At 47.4% G+C, this 12,010-nt stretch overlaps 7 protein-coding genes across 7 annotated transcripts; 4 read left to right on the forward strand and 3 right to left on the reverse strand.

Annotated features, from left to right (window-relative positions):
* Nucleotides 1–221: 221 nt before the first annotated feature.
* N7479_011334 (putative Rab geranylgeranyl transferase escort protein) lies at nucleotides 222–2,082 on the forward strand (the record flags this gene model as incomplete). Its single annotated transcript, XM_057259025.1, has 4 exons — nucleotides 222–295; nucleotides 347–465; nucleotides 525–1,550; nucleotides 1,742–2,082. The coding sequence occupies 4 exons, from the start codon at nucleotides 222–224 to the stop codon at nucleotides 2,080–2,082; spliced, it is 1,560 nt and encodes a 519-aa protein (XP_057106483.1).
* A 523-nt stretch (nucleotides 2,083–2,605) lies between these two features.
* On the forward strand, nucleotides 2,606–3,319 carry N7479_011335 (seipin co-factor family protein; the record flags this gene model as incomplete). The annotated part of the gene is made up of 1 exon (XM_057259026.1): nucleotides 2,606–3,319. One exon carries the CDS (start codon nucleotides 2,606–2,608, stop codon nucleotides 3,317–3,319), a length of 714 nt encoding a protein of 237 aa, XP_057106484.1.
* A 132-nt stretch (nucleotides 3,320–3,451) lies between these two features.
* N7479_011336 (uncharacterized protein) lies at nucleotides 3,452–5,170 on the reverse strand (the record flags this gene model as incomplete). The annotated part of the gene is made up of 2 exons (XM_057259027.1): nucleotides 3,452–4,684; nucleotides 4,757–5,170. 2 exons carry the CDS (start codon nucleotides 5,168–5,170, stop codon nucleotides 3,452–3,454), a joined length of 1,647 nt encoding a protein of 548 aa, XP_057106485.1.
* A 553-nt stretch (nucleotides 5,171–5,723) lies between these two features.
* On the reverse strand, nucleotides 5,724–7,393 carry N7479_011337 (Aldehyde dehydrogenase C-terminal; the record flags this gene model as incomplete). The annotated part of the gene is made up of 3 exons (XM_057259028.1): nucleotides 5,724–6,524; nucleotides 6,604–7,314; nucleotides 7,361–7,393. 3 exons carry the CDS (start codon nucleotides 7,391–7,393, stop codon nucleotides 5,724–5,726), a joined length of 1,545 nt encoding a protein of 514 aa, XP_057106486.1.
* Nucleotides 7,394–7,705: 312 nt separating this feature from the next.
* On the forward strand, nucleotides 7,706–8,200 carry N7479_011338 (uncharacterized protein; the record flags this gene model as incomplete). Its single annotated transcript, XM_057259029.1, has 2 exons — nucleotides 7,706–7,956; nucleotides 8,050–8,200. The coding sequence occupies 2 exons, from the start codon at nucleotides 7,706–7,708 to the stop codon at nucleotides 8,198–8,200; spliced, it is 402 nt and encodes a 133-aa protein (XP_057106487.1).
* Nucleotides 8,201–8,812: 612 nt separating this feature from the next.
* Nucleotides 8,813–10,422, forward strand: N7479_011339 (fungal specific transcription factor domain-containing protein; the record flags this gene model as incomplete). The annotated part of the gene is made up of 2 exons (XM_057259030.1): nucleotides 8,813–10,177; nucleotides 10,237–10,422. Coding segments are annotated over 2 exons (1,551 nt in total), but the record flags the coding sequence as incomplete, so codon positions are not given.
* Nucleotides 10,423–10,565: 143 nt separating this feature from the next.
* Nucleotides 10,566–11,858, reverse strand: N7479_011340 (NAD(P)/FAD-dependent oxidoreductase; the record flags this gene model as incomplete). Its single annotated transcript, XM_057259031.1, has 1 exon — nucleotides 10,566–11,858. One exon carries the CDS (start codon nucleotides 11,856–11,858, stop codon nucleotides 10,566–10,568), a length of 1,293 nt encoding a protein of 430 aa, XP_057106489.1.
* Nucleotides 11,859–12,010: the final 152 nt, after the last annotated feature.

Consider the following 12,010-nt stretch of genomic DNA (forward strand, 5'->3'; position numbering starts at 1 on the left):
GGACCGGGTGACCGCCTTCACGCGCACTTCCCGCGTTTTTCTCCAAATTTTTTTCCTTTCTTCTTCTTTCCCCCAAGTACTTCAAGTTTTGGGGATTTCCAGCAAGCTTATGTTGCATTAAATATCCCACTTCTTAACCTCATGCGAGCTTGGGCTGCTGAACCTGGCTGTAACAATCGGACTTACCTGCATCTAGGACTCCGTTCCTGATTTTTCATACCATGGAAACTCTATCAGGCACAACCTGGGATGTGGTCATTGATGGGACTGGGATTTCCGAGTCTCTTCTGGCACTGTGAGTGACTCTCCTAGGGTGGTTGTGAGTTGAGCACTCACACTCCCAAAGGGCCCTCTCACGATCTGGAAAGAAGGTTCTTCACATGGACTCAAACCAGTACTATGGTGGTTCAGATGCAGCCTTCAGTCTTGATGAGGCCCAGGAGTGGGCAGATAAAGTCAATAAAGGTGAGCTACATCTGGTTTGTGGCTAGTTGATTCATTGCTAATGTTGTGCTGCCAAACAGACACACACGCATCAATGTTCAAAGATGTCTCAATCTTTAAACGTGATGCATTTCCTTCATCCGAGGATACAAGCATTTCTCTCAAACTTGCATCTAGCCGTGCTTACACTTTGTCCCTCTCCCCGTATTTATTATATGCCCGTTCTCAACTAATGTCAGCGCTCGTATCCTCGAAGGTGTTTCGCCAGTTGGAGTTTATGGCTGTTGGCAGCTGGTGGATTTACGCACCCGAACAGCCAGACTCTGAAAATGGCAAACTTGGCGCGGAAAAAATTCTTTACCGCGTACCTGGTAACCGGGAGGATGTCTTTGCTGCAACTCACATCAGCATGAAGTCCAAGAGAAGCCTCATGCGACTGTTGCGTCAGATCACCAAACCCAAGGAGGATGACGCTTCAAATGAAAATGAGGATATGTCAATACCCCTGAACGATTACTTGGATTCCAAATTTAGCGTTCCGGAGGAACTTCACAATCCTCTGCTGTCGCTTTCCCTGTCGCAGCTTTCTCAGCAAGATACTTCCGCCAGCTATGCTGTGTCCAGGATTCAAAGACACCTGTCATCCATTGGCCATCTTGGCCCTGGGTTTGGAGCTGTGATTGCCAAGTATGGCAGCGGAGCTGAAATCCTGCAAGCTGCCTGTCGTGCATCCGCTGTGGGAGGGGCTGTATATGCTCTGGACACAAATATTAATGATTGCTTATGGCGCACAGGCTCTGAACATTCCGATCATCGTTTTTGGTTGAACCTGGGCAACGAAGGGTCTGTTCAGGCGAAATATCTGTTTACCTCGAAGTTTGATACCCCTTCAAAAGAGAGCTCGACGCCCTTGGTCGAAGTCGCCCGTTCGATCAGTATTGTGTCAGCTACTTTCCCGTCCCTTTTCCCTGTTGCAGTTGAAGGTGCTCCTGTGCCCGCAACTGCAGTTCTCATGTTCCCAGGAGATACTTTGGGCAGCCCTCAGTCTCCACCAGTGTATCTCCAGGTTCATTCAAGCGACACTGGCGAGTGTCCACACCAGCAGAGTAAGTCAATTCCTGAAAAATTTTGCCTGATATGTTCTTTCCCACCGCTCGCATGATGATTTTTTTCAAAAACTTATCTACATTGCCTGAACTCGCTATGTTGAAAACCTTTTCACCTGATCTCGAGCACTATTCCCCAACATTAATTTGCCAGCAATATTGTTGTTCATATGGCTAATTAATTGTCACAGGTGTTATTTATTGCAGTGTAGCACTAGCTGGGCCGGAAGGTCAAGCGCTTCTCGAGTCCGCTGTGGATAGACTAATTCAGGCAGAGGGTCTCCCGGCCAGCGTGCTGTGGTCCTTGCGATATACCCATACCGGTTATCTCAGCAATGGTGAGCCCAGGCGTCTTATTGTCACGGACGAAATTCCTGATTGCTACGTTTTCCCCCCATCGAGCCTTGACCTGGCATTCGAAGATGACACCCTTGACCTTGTAAAAGAGGCTTGGAAGAAAGTCGTAGGAGATGCAGTTGATGATGCCGATTTCATGATATTTGATGATCGCGATGGTACCTCTGATGATTGATTCGTAACATAGCGTCCTTTTCGATCCAACCTTTATCCATATTTCTCCACAGAAACACATAATTGACGAAATAATTAGATCTTTATTTTCAAATAGTATTGTTACTTAAAGTAATGCTCCGAATTTCTTCTATATCGTATTGTGCTGTAACGCTTTGATTGTTCTACAGAGAATCAATGATACCTCAGGATGTTAATAAGTCACATGATACGTCCGCCAGTCTTCACGCGTTAACCAGAGTATGTTCTATGACCTGCAAATTCTAACCTTTGAAGTATTGCATGCCCTACCACTCAGCAATGAAATACAAGATCTGTGGCTAGTACGTGGCTAATGGTGACGCAGAATTAATATGGACAAGCACAACCAGTTCCAAGGCAGAACGCCCCTGACGTCATATTTTGAATTTATCTGATATACTCCGTAGTCCGAATATCAATCGGGTTCTTCAACAGCGTTTGATTAATCTTTGCTTCTCCTACCTTACAATCTCATTGTGAGATATACCCTACCAGCCCTCGCAATGTCCCTCAATAATGTCACTAGCGGTGTGACCGGGCAACTTCCTGTTGACAAAGTCCAATCAACAACAAGCGGAGTGGTCAAGAAAAGCACAAAAAACACACCAAAGAAACTAAACAAAACGACAAAGGACTTGACCAATCCTGTCCTCCCAGGTCAATTTCCTTCTGATGATGCTCCACCAAAAGGCTCAAATGTTGACAATAATCTCTCATTTTCATCGATATGGTCCTCCATCACAGCATGGTTCGCTACACTATTTCCTCAAGCTTTTGACTACTTCGAGTCCTGCATCCAGAGATTCGTGGCCTGGCTCCTCCCTCCGCCCCGCCAGGCTGCGATATATGAAGCTGCGCTAAAGCGCCCTGCCGCAACAAGCTTGATCGTTTGTCAAATGATTTGCTGTGGAGTTCCTCTACTCGTATTCCTGGCTGGCGTGTTTGTCTTCGCTGCAGTGTCGATCCTGCTCTGGGCTGTTCTGTCGTTGCTCATTCTTGGTCCTGTGTTGTTGGTCACAAGCATGATGGGTATGTCTCTGTGGGGCTGGGGTTGGATCCTCTATGGCTTGGTCAAGTGGGTTGATCAGAAATTCTTGGGTGGTGTTATTGCACGTTTTTGGCTTCCTCAGACCCAATCGGAGACGGCTGATGGAGAGGGTAAGCCTGGGGAGGAGAAAGAGGAGAAAGAGGAGAAAAAGGAGGAAAAGGACGAGTAATGTCTGCATAATAACTGGAATTGAAAGGGCATGTTATTTTGTATATACATGCTGTCTGAATCAAATAGCATACAAAATTGACATTGACATTGAGATTGAACAAGAAGGTGTACAGTATCTTCATATACACGCTCAAACTAGTATCTCAAGAGTCACAAATGGCATCTCGGTGAAACCCTCGGCCATCGTATATGTGACGTTGTAAAACGCAAATTCGTTAAAAGAGTGATCGGCATTGTAAGTAAGCGTATAATCCGGGTTCGCATTTGTCGAGACCTTGACGTTTAAACCAGGTAGAACTTCTAGTCCAGTTACATTGAACCCGTTGTTGATCGTAAGACCACTGAACAGGAAGTTGAAAGAAACCGGACCTTGCGCAGATGTTGCATTTGGATATGAGATGTGCAAAGATCGAGGGGCGGCCACGGCATGGATAGATGACTCTGTGACCCAGTGTGAAATGCAGCCAATTTTCTGATCATCAATAGCCCACTGAATAACGGCAGGATTGAATTGACCGGGGTTGATACTGGGACCTCCCGCAACTTTCTCCATAACCGTTTCTGCGCCAATGGTCACGTCCTTGGACATCCAAGCTGTGATATTGCGAGGATAAGTATCGAAGGGTGGCGAGTAAGCCTGCGAAGTATACATATGCTCGCCAGGGAATTTGAGCAAATTTTTCTTCACTTTTGAAGGCATGGACTTTACCATTTCAGGCATTGATAGAGCGAATAGAGGGTAAAACGCGAAATCATCTTGATGAAACATCCCTAGATCCTGCTGAGGGACGGGGGCGTGCTTGCGGCCAACGACACCCCAAATAACAGCGCCAGTAAGAGATGCATATTCCTTCATATCATAGCCATATGAGCGATCCCAAGGGCCAGCAAGATTTTTTAGATTTGCGTTATAGAGCTGAGCGAGTTCTTCCCAGCTGTATTTGAGCATCTCCGGTCCATACTTCTTCAACAAACTGTCACTTGTGCCATACTGGTTCCATAGAGCCAGTGCCCACATGGCAACGCCAGCGTATGTCGGAGAATTAAATTCAGACAATGTGTGATGCACACTCCAGAGATCATAGATGTCCTGTGCGAAGATCTCACCAGACTTGGTCAAATTTGCATCTCCGACTCGGGCACCAACCCAGTTGTGGAGAATGGTTCGCATCAACCAGGGATTTGAGTAACAGGGATAAGAATTGTCGCCGTTGACTCCCCCGACACGATAGAGATCGCCCTTGGCAGCAATATGCAAGGAATTTTCCACCTTGGCGACCGTCGCTGCTGGAAGCAAGTGACCATAATCATTCAAGGCTACAATCCAGGCACAACCCACGAAATCGCGGATGTTTGGATCCCACTGATCATAATAATGTTAGCAAAATAGCACACGAAAACAACCTGTAAACTAGGCTAGGTATCATTGTCTCACCGAGCTGTATGGACCATCATCGGGATATTTCAGGGTCCCAGGCTCCGGCTCCGAAGGCGCTTGTTGATAGTCCCCATACCACTGTTTGGATGGATCGAGATATTGACCAGCGATGACATTGTCAAATATACGAATGGCTTTTTTGACATCGCCCGGTCCGTTCCTAGCTAGCAATTGAGGCGCATACCAGGCCGTGTGCCGACTATCATAGCGTCCAGGACTACTGGCCGAGGTGACCAGATAGCCGGCCTCATCGTCCCAATACTCGTCATTCCATTCAATGGCGGCATTAAACATTTCCACTGCGTGCGGCGATGCCTGGAACCTCGATGACCAGCTTTTTACTGGAGAAGCAGAAACAATCCCAGCATTGTGGATAGCATTGAGCCCAAAAAGAACCAATGCGAGCTTCATGGCGTGTTGGAGATGCCCCGGTATAAGAATGGCAGGCGAAGTGATTTGCAGACGAATATCAATTTTTTTTGTTCTGCTTCCTGCTGTGCCTTTGCTGTCTTTATACCGTTTCTAATCTGGCTTTTGGCAGAGCTCATTTTAGCTTAGTTGATTTACTACATAGTGTCTAGTGAATTAGTTTAGATTGTATGATAACCTGGACATCTAGTGTAGAGTCCGGTGATATGTCCGTGATCTCCGAATATGCCGGTTGTCATTCCAGAAATCGTCTAGTTTGTTGATCGCTCCTTGAATATGCCTAAAGAGGCTTCAATCACCCCCCAGAGAACAATTGAACTGATCTTGGCATCTTTCCCCAGTGTCGCTCTTATCTCCAACGGTCATCATCCGGCAATTCTCCGGCTTTGCCGATCTATACCCCTCCCTAAATCTTCAAGAGCTTCCCCGCTCAAAGAATTGGAGTGCGAAATTTGATTCCACCTATGATCATGGAGATGCAAAAGCCGCAGAAGAGATCCCAGTTTTCATTTTCTACATATCCAAGAGATCTAGGTTACTTGAGCCACTTGGAACCGAAAGCAACAATCTGATCCTGCCGAGTCATAAACAACGCAGAAAGCGCGAGAATCCCAACGCCAGTGGCCCACCTAGAGCTAACCGCGAAAGTCGTATCATTGCCATCCCGGTCAAACGGCGGGGTGATGGGTGCGCTCATCTTGTGAGCCTTCTCAACCGAGTACGGGGGATATCGGGCAGCAAGAAGCCCCTCCAACCACGAAGGCATGGCATTGATGTGCGTGCGGAGATGAGAGAAAGTCAAGATACCATGCGGGCCATGATAGCTCCCCTGACCGGAGTTCCCAACACCACCGAATGGCACATCACGAGCAGCTACATGGACAGCACAGTCGTTGAAGGTCACGCCTCCGGACTGTGTTTCGTTCAAGATGCGAACCTTATCGGCATCTCGAGTAGTGAAGGCGTAGATTGCGAGTGGGTGCTCTCCCTCACGCGTGCGAGAGATAGCGGTATCGAAGTCTGCATCGACGATGGGGAGAATCGGGCCGAAAAGCTCCTCTGAGAGAAGGGAATCGCCGGGTTTGACTCCAGTGACGATCGTTGGTGCGAAGTACCGACTTTGACGATCGCGCTGGCCGCCATAGACAATCTTTCCGGAGGTCTGCTGGAGGAGACTATCAAGACGATCAAAATTGCGATCGTTGATGATGTGTGTATAGTACTCTGGCTTGTTGTCTTTACCTCCTAGGAACGTGTCAAAGTGTCGAATCAAATCGGCGACAAGACGCTCTCGTAGGCTAGGGTGGACGAGCACGTGGTTTACATTCAAGCAAATCTATGTACAGTCAAGACGAGTTAGCTTTTGATGACTTGTGGGGGGGGGGGGAAGGGGGGTTTGAACAGTCCGAGCGTACCTGTCCAGCATTCATGAATTTGGTAACGGCAATGTGTTTTGCAGCGAGATCGAGATTTGCTGACTCCGCGACAATAGCAGGACATTGACCGCCCAACTCGAGTGTGACGGGAGTCAGGTGCTTTGCCGCTGCTGCATGGATGATTTTGGCAATATTGGGGGATCCAGTGTAGAAAATGTGGTCAAAGCGATGTTCAAGAATATATCCCATTTCTTGTGGACCAGCAGAAACACAACGGATTGCATCTTGATCCATATACTGGGAAACAATTTCCATCAGTAAATCTTGAGTGGCACTTGCCACATCAGATGGTTTGAGAATAATGGCACACCCAGCAGCAATCGCGGCAATCATTGGCTGCAGGAGCAGGCAGACAGGAAAATTCCATGCACTGATAATCAGTGTCACACCAAGAGGTTCCTTGCGGACAGTGGCTCTCCCTAGGAAGTTGATAGGATCGGACTTTTCCGGTCGTTCATCCTTGGTCCACTTATCCAGTTTCTTGAGAGTACGTAGAATATCAGCTTGGACATTTGCACAGTCATTAGTATAGGCTTCTTGATAGTGCTTGTGCAGATCGGTATAGAGCGCGTCGCAGATGCGCTTCTTGTTGTCCTCAATCATCCACCAAGCACGTTTCAGTTGACGACGCCTCCATTCCTTGTTCTTGGTGGTGCCAGATGCAAAAGCACCCTGCACACTTTGATACGCCTAGAAAGTGTGAACGGTGATATCGAATAGTGTGGATGATATTTACCTGATCAAATTCGGCCGTAGTGCTGAAACCCATAGCTTTGTGGGGGCAGATGATGTGGAGAGAGACCCCTGAGAGAAAGACGGGAGGTTATATGGGGATTATACAAATGTCAACCTCGGACTTGCCGAGGAACCCCGGTCCAAGCAGCTTATTTATCAACGTGTGCTTGATTCTGAATTTGCATTAATTTGAATTATGCGAAGTATTTACGGGCCAGATCCCTACCTCGGTATACTTCCCGGGAGGGGTTATTATTTTGGAAATAAGCAAGAATTCTGTGTCTCTACAAGTTAAATCTTCTCTCTGAAACAATCTCTCAATCTCTTATTCATAAAGCCAGACAGCATGTTGCCTTCCGAAAATCTCACAGCCAAATACGCCTCACTGAATAAGTTCATCGATGAAAAATACGTCGAATCCTACGACGGGCGCGAGGTTGCCCTTCTAAACTACGTATACAACCATTGTGCCTTGGATAAAATACGCGGCTCACCCTCAGCTATGCATCAAACTCGCAGGGAAACGCAGAAAAACCTGAGACTTTTGAGTTTGGAATTTGACCCGCTGACCGCGTCAGTGGCCATCGATTTGATTGAGTTAGTCTGAGCGACATTTGTTAAAGTGGTGGTCAGCATCAGATCTGCAAAGATTTTATAAGGAATTGATCGCCATCTCCTTTGATCATGAAGATCTATGGCTGATCTAAAAATCTGCGAGAAACTGGGTCTTCTCAAGCCCGGGGCGTTGGTCGTGGCTGATAACGTGCTTCAGCCTGGAGCTCCACAGTACCGCGAATATGTCCGCCAGACAAGATGCAAAGTTGGGGTATTAAGGGACTGATAGTGCCAGGGGATTTCGAGGTAAGTCCGTATATATATTAGCCCATATCTATGGAATTCAAATACTGAGAAAACCAAAAGGTTGAACTTGAAGTTAGTAGGATCAAGTAGCTATTTATTAGGGGCACTTGGCATCTGACATTTTAATTATTTTAGATATTAGGAAGGAGTATTAGTACGGATTAGGGAGTACTACGAAGTAAGTACATATCATAAAAGCCTACGGAATAATAATAGCGTAGTACCCCGTTGTAGATTTCTAGAATCCCCCAACTCCAAAACCCCCTTTTGCCTCCGTAACATGATAAGCCCAAAGTGGATATCCCAGTAATATGCCACAGACGAATAGAAATGAATAGAATACGAACAATAAATATACATATATAATTATCGAATCCTCCACTCATGCGGGGTAGCTGGAAAAATGACTGCAATTTCAAGAGCTCGTACAGGCTGTTGGACATGTCGTGCACGGCGCATCAAATGTGATGGTAATTTCCTATTAGCTCCTGCATGAAGCACAGTTTTAATTGAAAACCTATTAGAAACTCATCCAATTTGCCGCCGTTGTGCCCGTAACAATGCCCCGTGCGGATATGGACTTCGTCTAGTCTGGCACGAGGAGTCTTTAGCCCGAGGTGTGTGCCATGGAAGAGCAGGAGTATGGTCCAAACGAAAAAATGCTCAAAAGAAGGAGTCTCTGGAGCAAGTGGATGATAGATTGTCGCTAAGACCGGAGCATGCCGGCGCTGATCGGACCTGGATGTTTTTGAACACGACTATGATCGATCTCCAGATCCATTTTGATAGTACACAGCCCAATTCTAAAGGAATGAAGGCTTTGCCTCAACCAAGCCCGTTCTCGCCTTGGTTGAATACTTTCTCACCTGGTCAGCGATCGGAGTGTGATCCTGTGCTTATGTCTTATTTCGAACACATCATCTGCAGCAGCTCAACTCTCGTCGATAACGCACATTACAATCCATATCGATATCATATACTCCCCATGGCCCTGCAGTCCGATGGGCTGTATCATGCCGCCCTAGCAATCGCAGCTAACACCCTCAAGCTGTCAGATCAGCGATACCGGCTTCCGGCATTGGAACATCACCATCGGGCACTAAATTACCTACGCATTCTATTGAATAAAGACAATTGGTCGGAAAATGAGCTGGATGAGATGCTCGGTCTGGTCTTGATGCTATGCTGGTTTGACGTAGGACCTTCCTTGCTTCCCTTCGATGAGAAACCTCCTAATTCTTTACAGATATCAGATAGCAGTCGCCCTTCATGGGTCACCCATCTCAATGGATTCCAAAATTTAATTCGCACACGAAGAGAACGCCCCGGTCGCTCATGTCACAGTCAAGAATTGGCAAGTTTCTTCAATCGTTACTTTGCCTTCCACTTAGTGCTAGCCCGCACTGCGTTTCGCATCACCCCTCCCTCATCCCATATATCGCCTCTCCTGCCGGACAATATACTCGAAGGATCAGACATAATAGATCCGTACATGGGATTGAGCCCTGATCTCTTATTGATGATCAACCAAGTAGCCGAACTAGCCTGGGCTTGTGAGGGTGACAACATAAAAATCAACCGTAAAGACGTTCATCAACTCAAGACGGACCTCGATAATCTTCAACAAAGAATACCCACAGAACATATCGATCCTAACACGGAGTGTGCTGCGATCGCAGAAGCAAATAGGCTTGGGGCCCTTCTTCTTCTGCATGAGGTCTGTTCGAATAAGGCCCCCATTAATCGCTCTGGGATCCCAACACTAGAATCGGAGGAGAAGAATGTTTATGTTGAACAGATATTGAGCTTGATGTTGGAAAAGAAGGTAAATATAATGCGTACTGCAGTTACGCCTTTATGGCCTCTCTTCTTGGCAGGGTGCTGTGCTCGCAGAGAAGAGGAGAGGGTCCTTGTTTTGCAATTGTTTAAAGAACTAGAGAGTATTCGTCGATTTGGGGTATGTATATTTTTCTATTTCTTTCTTTGTCAGTTGACTAACATCTCATCGTCCCGCAGAACATTACCCCTGCGATTGAAGTTGTTGAAATGGTCTGGCGCCAGCGAGATCTGTCAGTGCAAGACGAAAGAAAACTCCAGAAAAAGCTTAATACACAACGACAGAAAGATCCCTTGCGAGGAACCCGGTTCTCGTGGGAGCATGCCATGGTCATGCTGGGTGGGTGGAAGCTCAGCTTGACTTGAGCTTCTACGTGGGCAATGAAGCGCCTTTTTTATGTTCTCTTGTACATATTCTAAGGAGATGATCTCAGTTTGTATAGCTAGGAGCTAAATTATATCTTAATCATTCGACTTCATTCTATCCTCGCACCTCTTATCTGGACAAATCATAGCTTAGAAGCATGGCTTCTTTCACGTATCTGTCTACCTTTCCACCCCGTAAGGTCGCTCAACTCCATTTCCGGATCCAAGTGCGCCAAGTTCTTCGCGGTGCTCTTTTGTCCAGCTCTCCATTGCCATTGGCGCATTGTCTCTGGGTCAAGAGTGCCCTCGAGCAAATCAGCGACATATTTTCCAACGACAGGAAGGAACTTAAACCCATGCGCCGAGCCGCCGGTCGCCAGGAAGAGACTTTTGTGGGTAGGATGAGGGGTGACAAGGAAATGCCGATCAGCTGTATCAGCATCCCAGCAAAGCCGTGTATAGCAGAAGGGTTTGTCTGCAAGCTCAGGGAACACGCGCCGCAAGTTCCGGCGCATTTGGGCTTCTATTTCAAGAGGGAGGCCATCGGTGGGTGCCTGAACGAATGTGTGTGGGACAGAAGTGGTGATACCAGACTTTGTAGTCTGCATATTTGTAATGAATTGGCTGTGGGCCATCTTGAATATCCCATCCTCTTGAGGTGGGAAGAAGTATCCCAGCTCGAGATTATCCAGAATGGGCATCGAGGCATAGTGCTTCGTTTCGGAAGGGGTGAGCTGGATATGAGCGACACTGTGTCCCTTAGCAGTCAACTGGCCCTTCACGTCTAGTAGTGAAGGTGTCCAAGCTCCTGCGGCCACGATGACCACATCACCCTCGTGTCTCGTGCCATCTGCGCTGATGACTCCCTTGCATCCCCCAGTGATATCATCCACTATCAACTCTAGCACATTCCCCTTTGTCCCCGAAATCAATTCCACTCCCTTCTGTTGAGCAGCACCTGCCATCCGCTCGATAGCTGTTCCAGAAGCTGCCCACCCGGCTGTTGGGTTCCACACATTGATATTCCACCCATCCAGCTTTCCCGTGATAACAGAGAAGCGAGCACGGATTTGATCCGGTGTGAGCTTCTCAAGACCCTTTACTCCGAGCCTCCTACATGTCTCGATCGAGCCCTCGACAAAGGGCCGGGACAGGTTCGCCGCGCTGAGAATCCACCCGGGGACATGGTAGAGTCCACGAAACATGGGCCAAGACCGCCATGCTTCAATGGACTCAATTCCAAGACGTGCATATAGGGGCTCGTTGTAGTCACTGCGGATGACCTTGCTGATATCGGTAGAAGCTGCTTCGCATGAGGGAGGTGCGTAAGGGTCGAGCACACGAATGGAAGTGTAGCCGCGCTGCGAAAGGTGGTATGCGGTCGAAATGCCGAAGCAGCCGGCGCCGACGATAAGGATTCGGGTGTCTTTGTCCATTATGTGAATTGAATTGCTTTGACTTGGTTGGACCTCTCAGACTTTGAGGGTGGCGCCGCCATATTTATTGAGATATTTTATTCAGCCGTGCCTTCTTTTAGAATATACAATCTCGCTATCAGCTTCCTCACGCACAATCATATGTAAATCAT

This window comes from Penicillium vulpinum (assembly GCF_028829585.1).
Source record: "Penicillium vulpinum strain IBT 29486 chromosome Unknown utg000004l_segment0_segment0, whole genome shotgun sequence".
Classification (NCBI taxonomy): domain Eukaryota; kingdom Fungi; phylum Ascomycota; class Eurotiomycetes; order Eurotiales; family Aspergillaceae; genus Penicillium; species Penicillium vulpinum.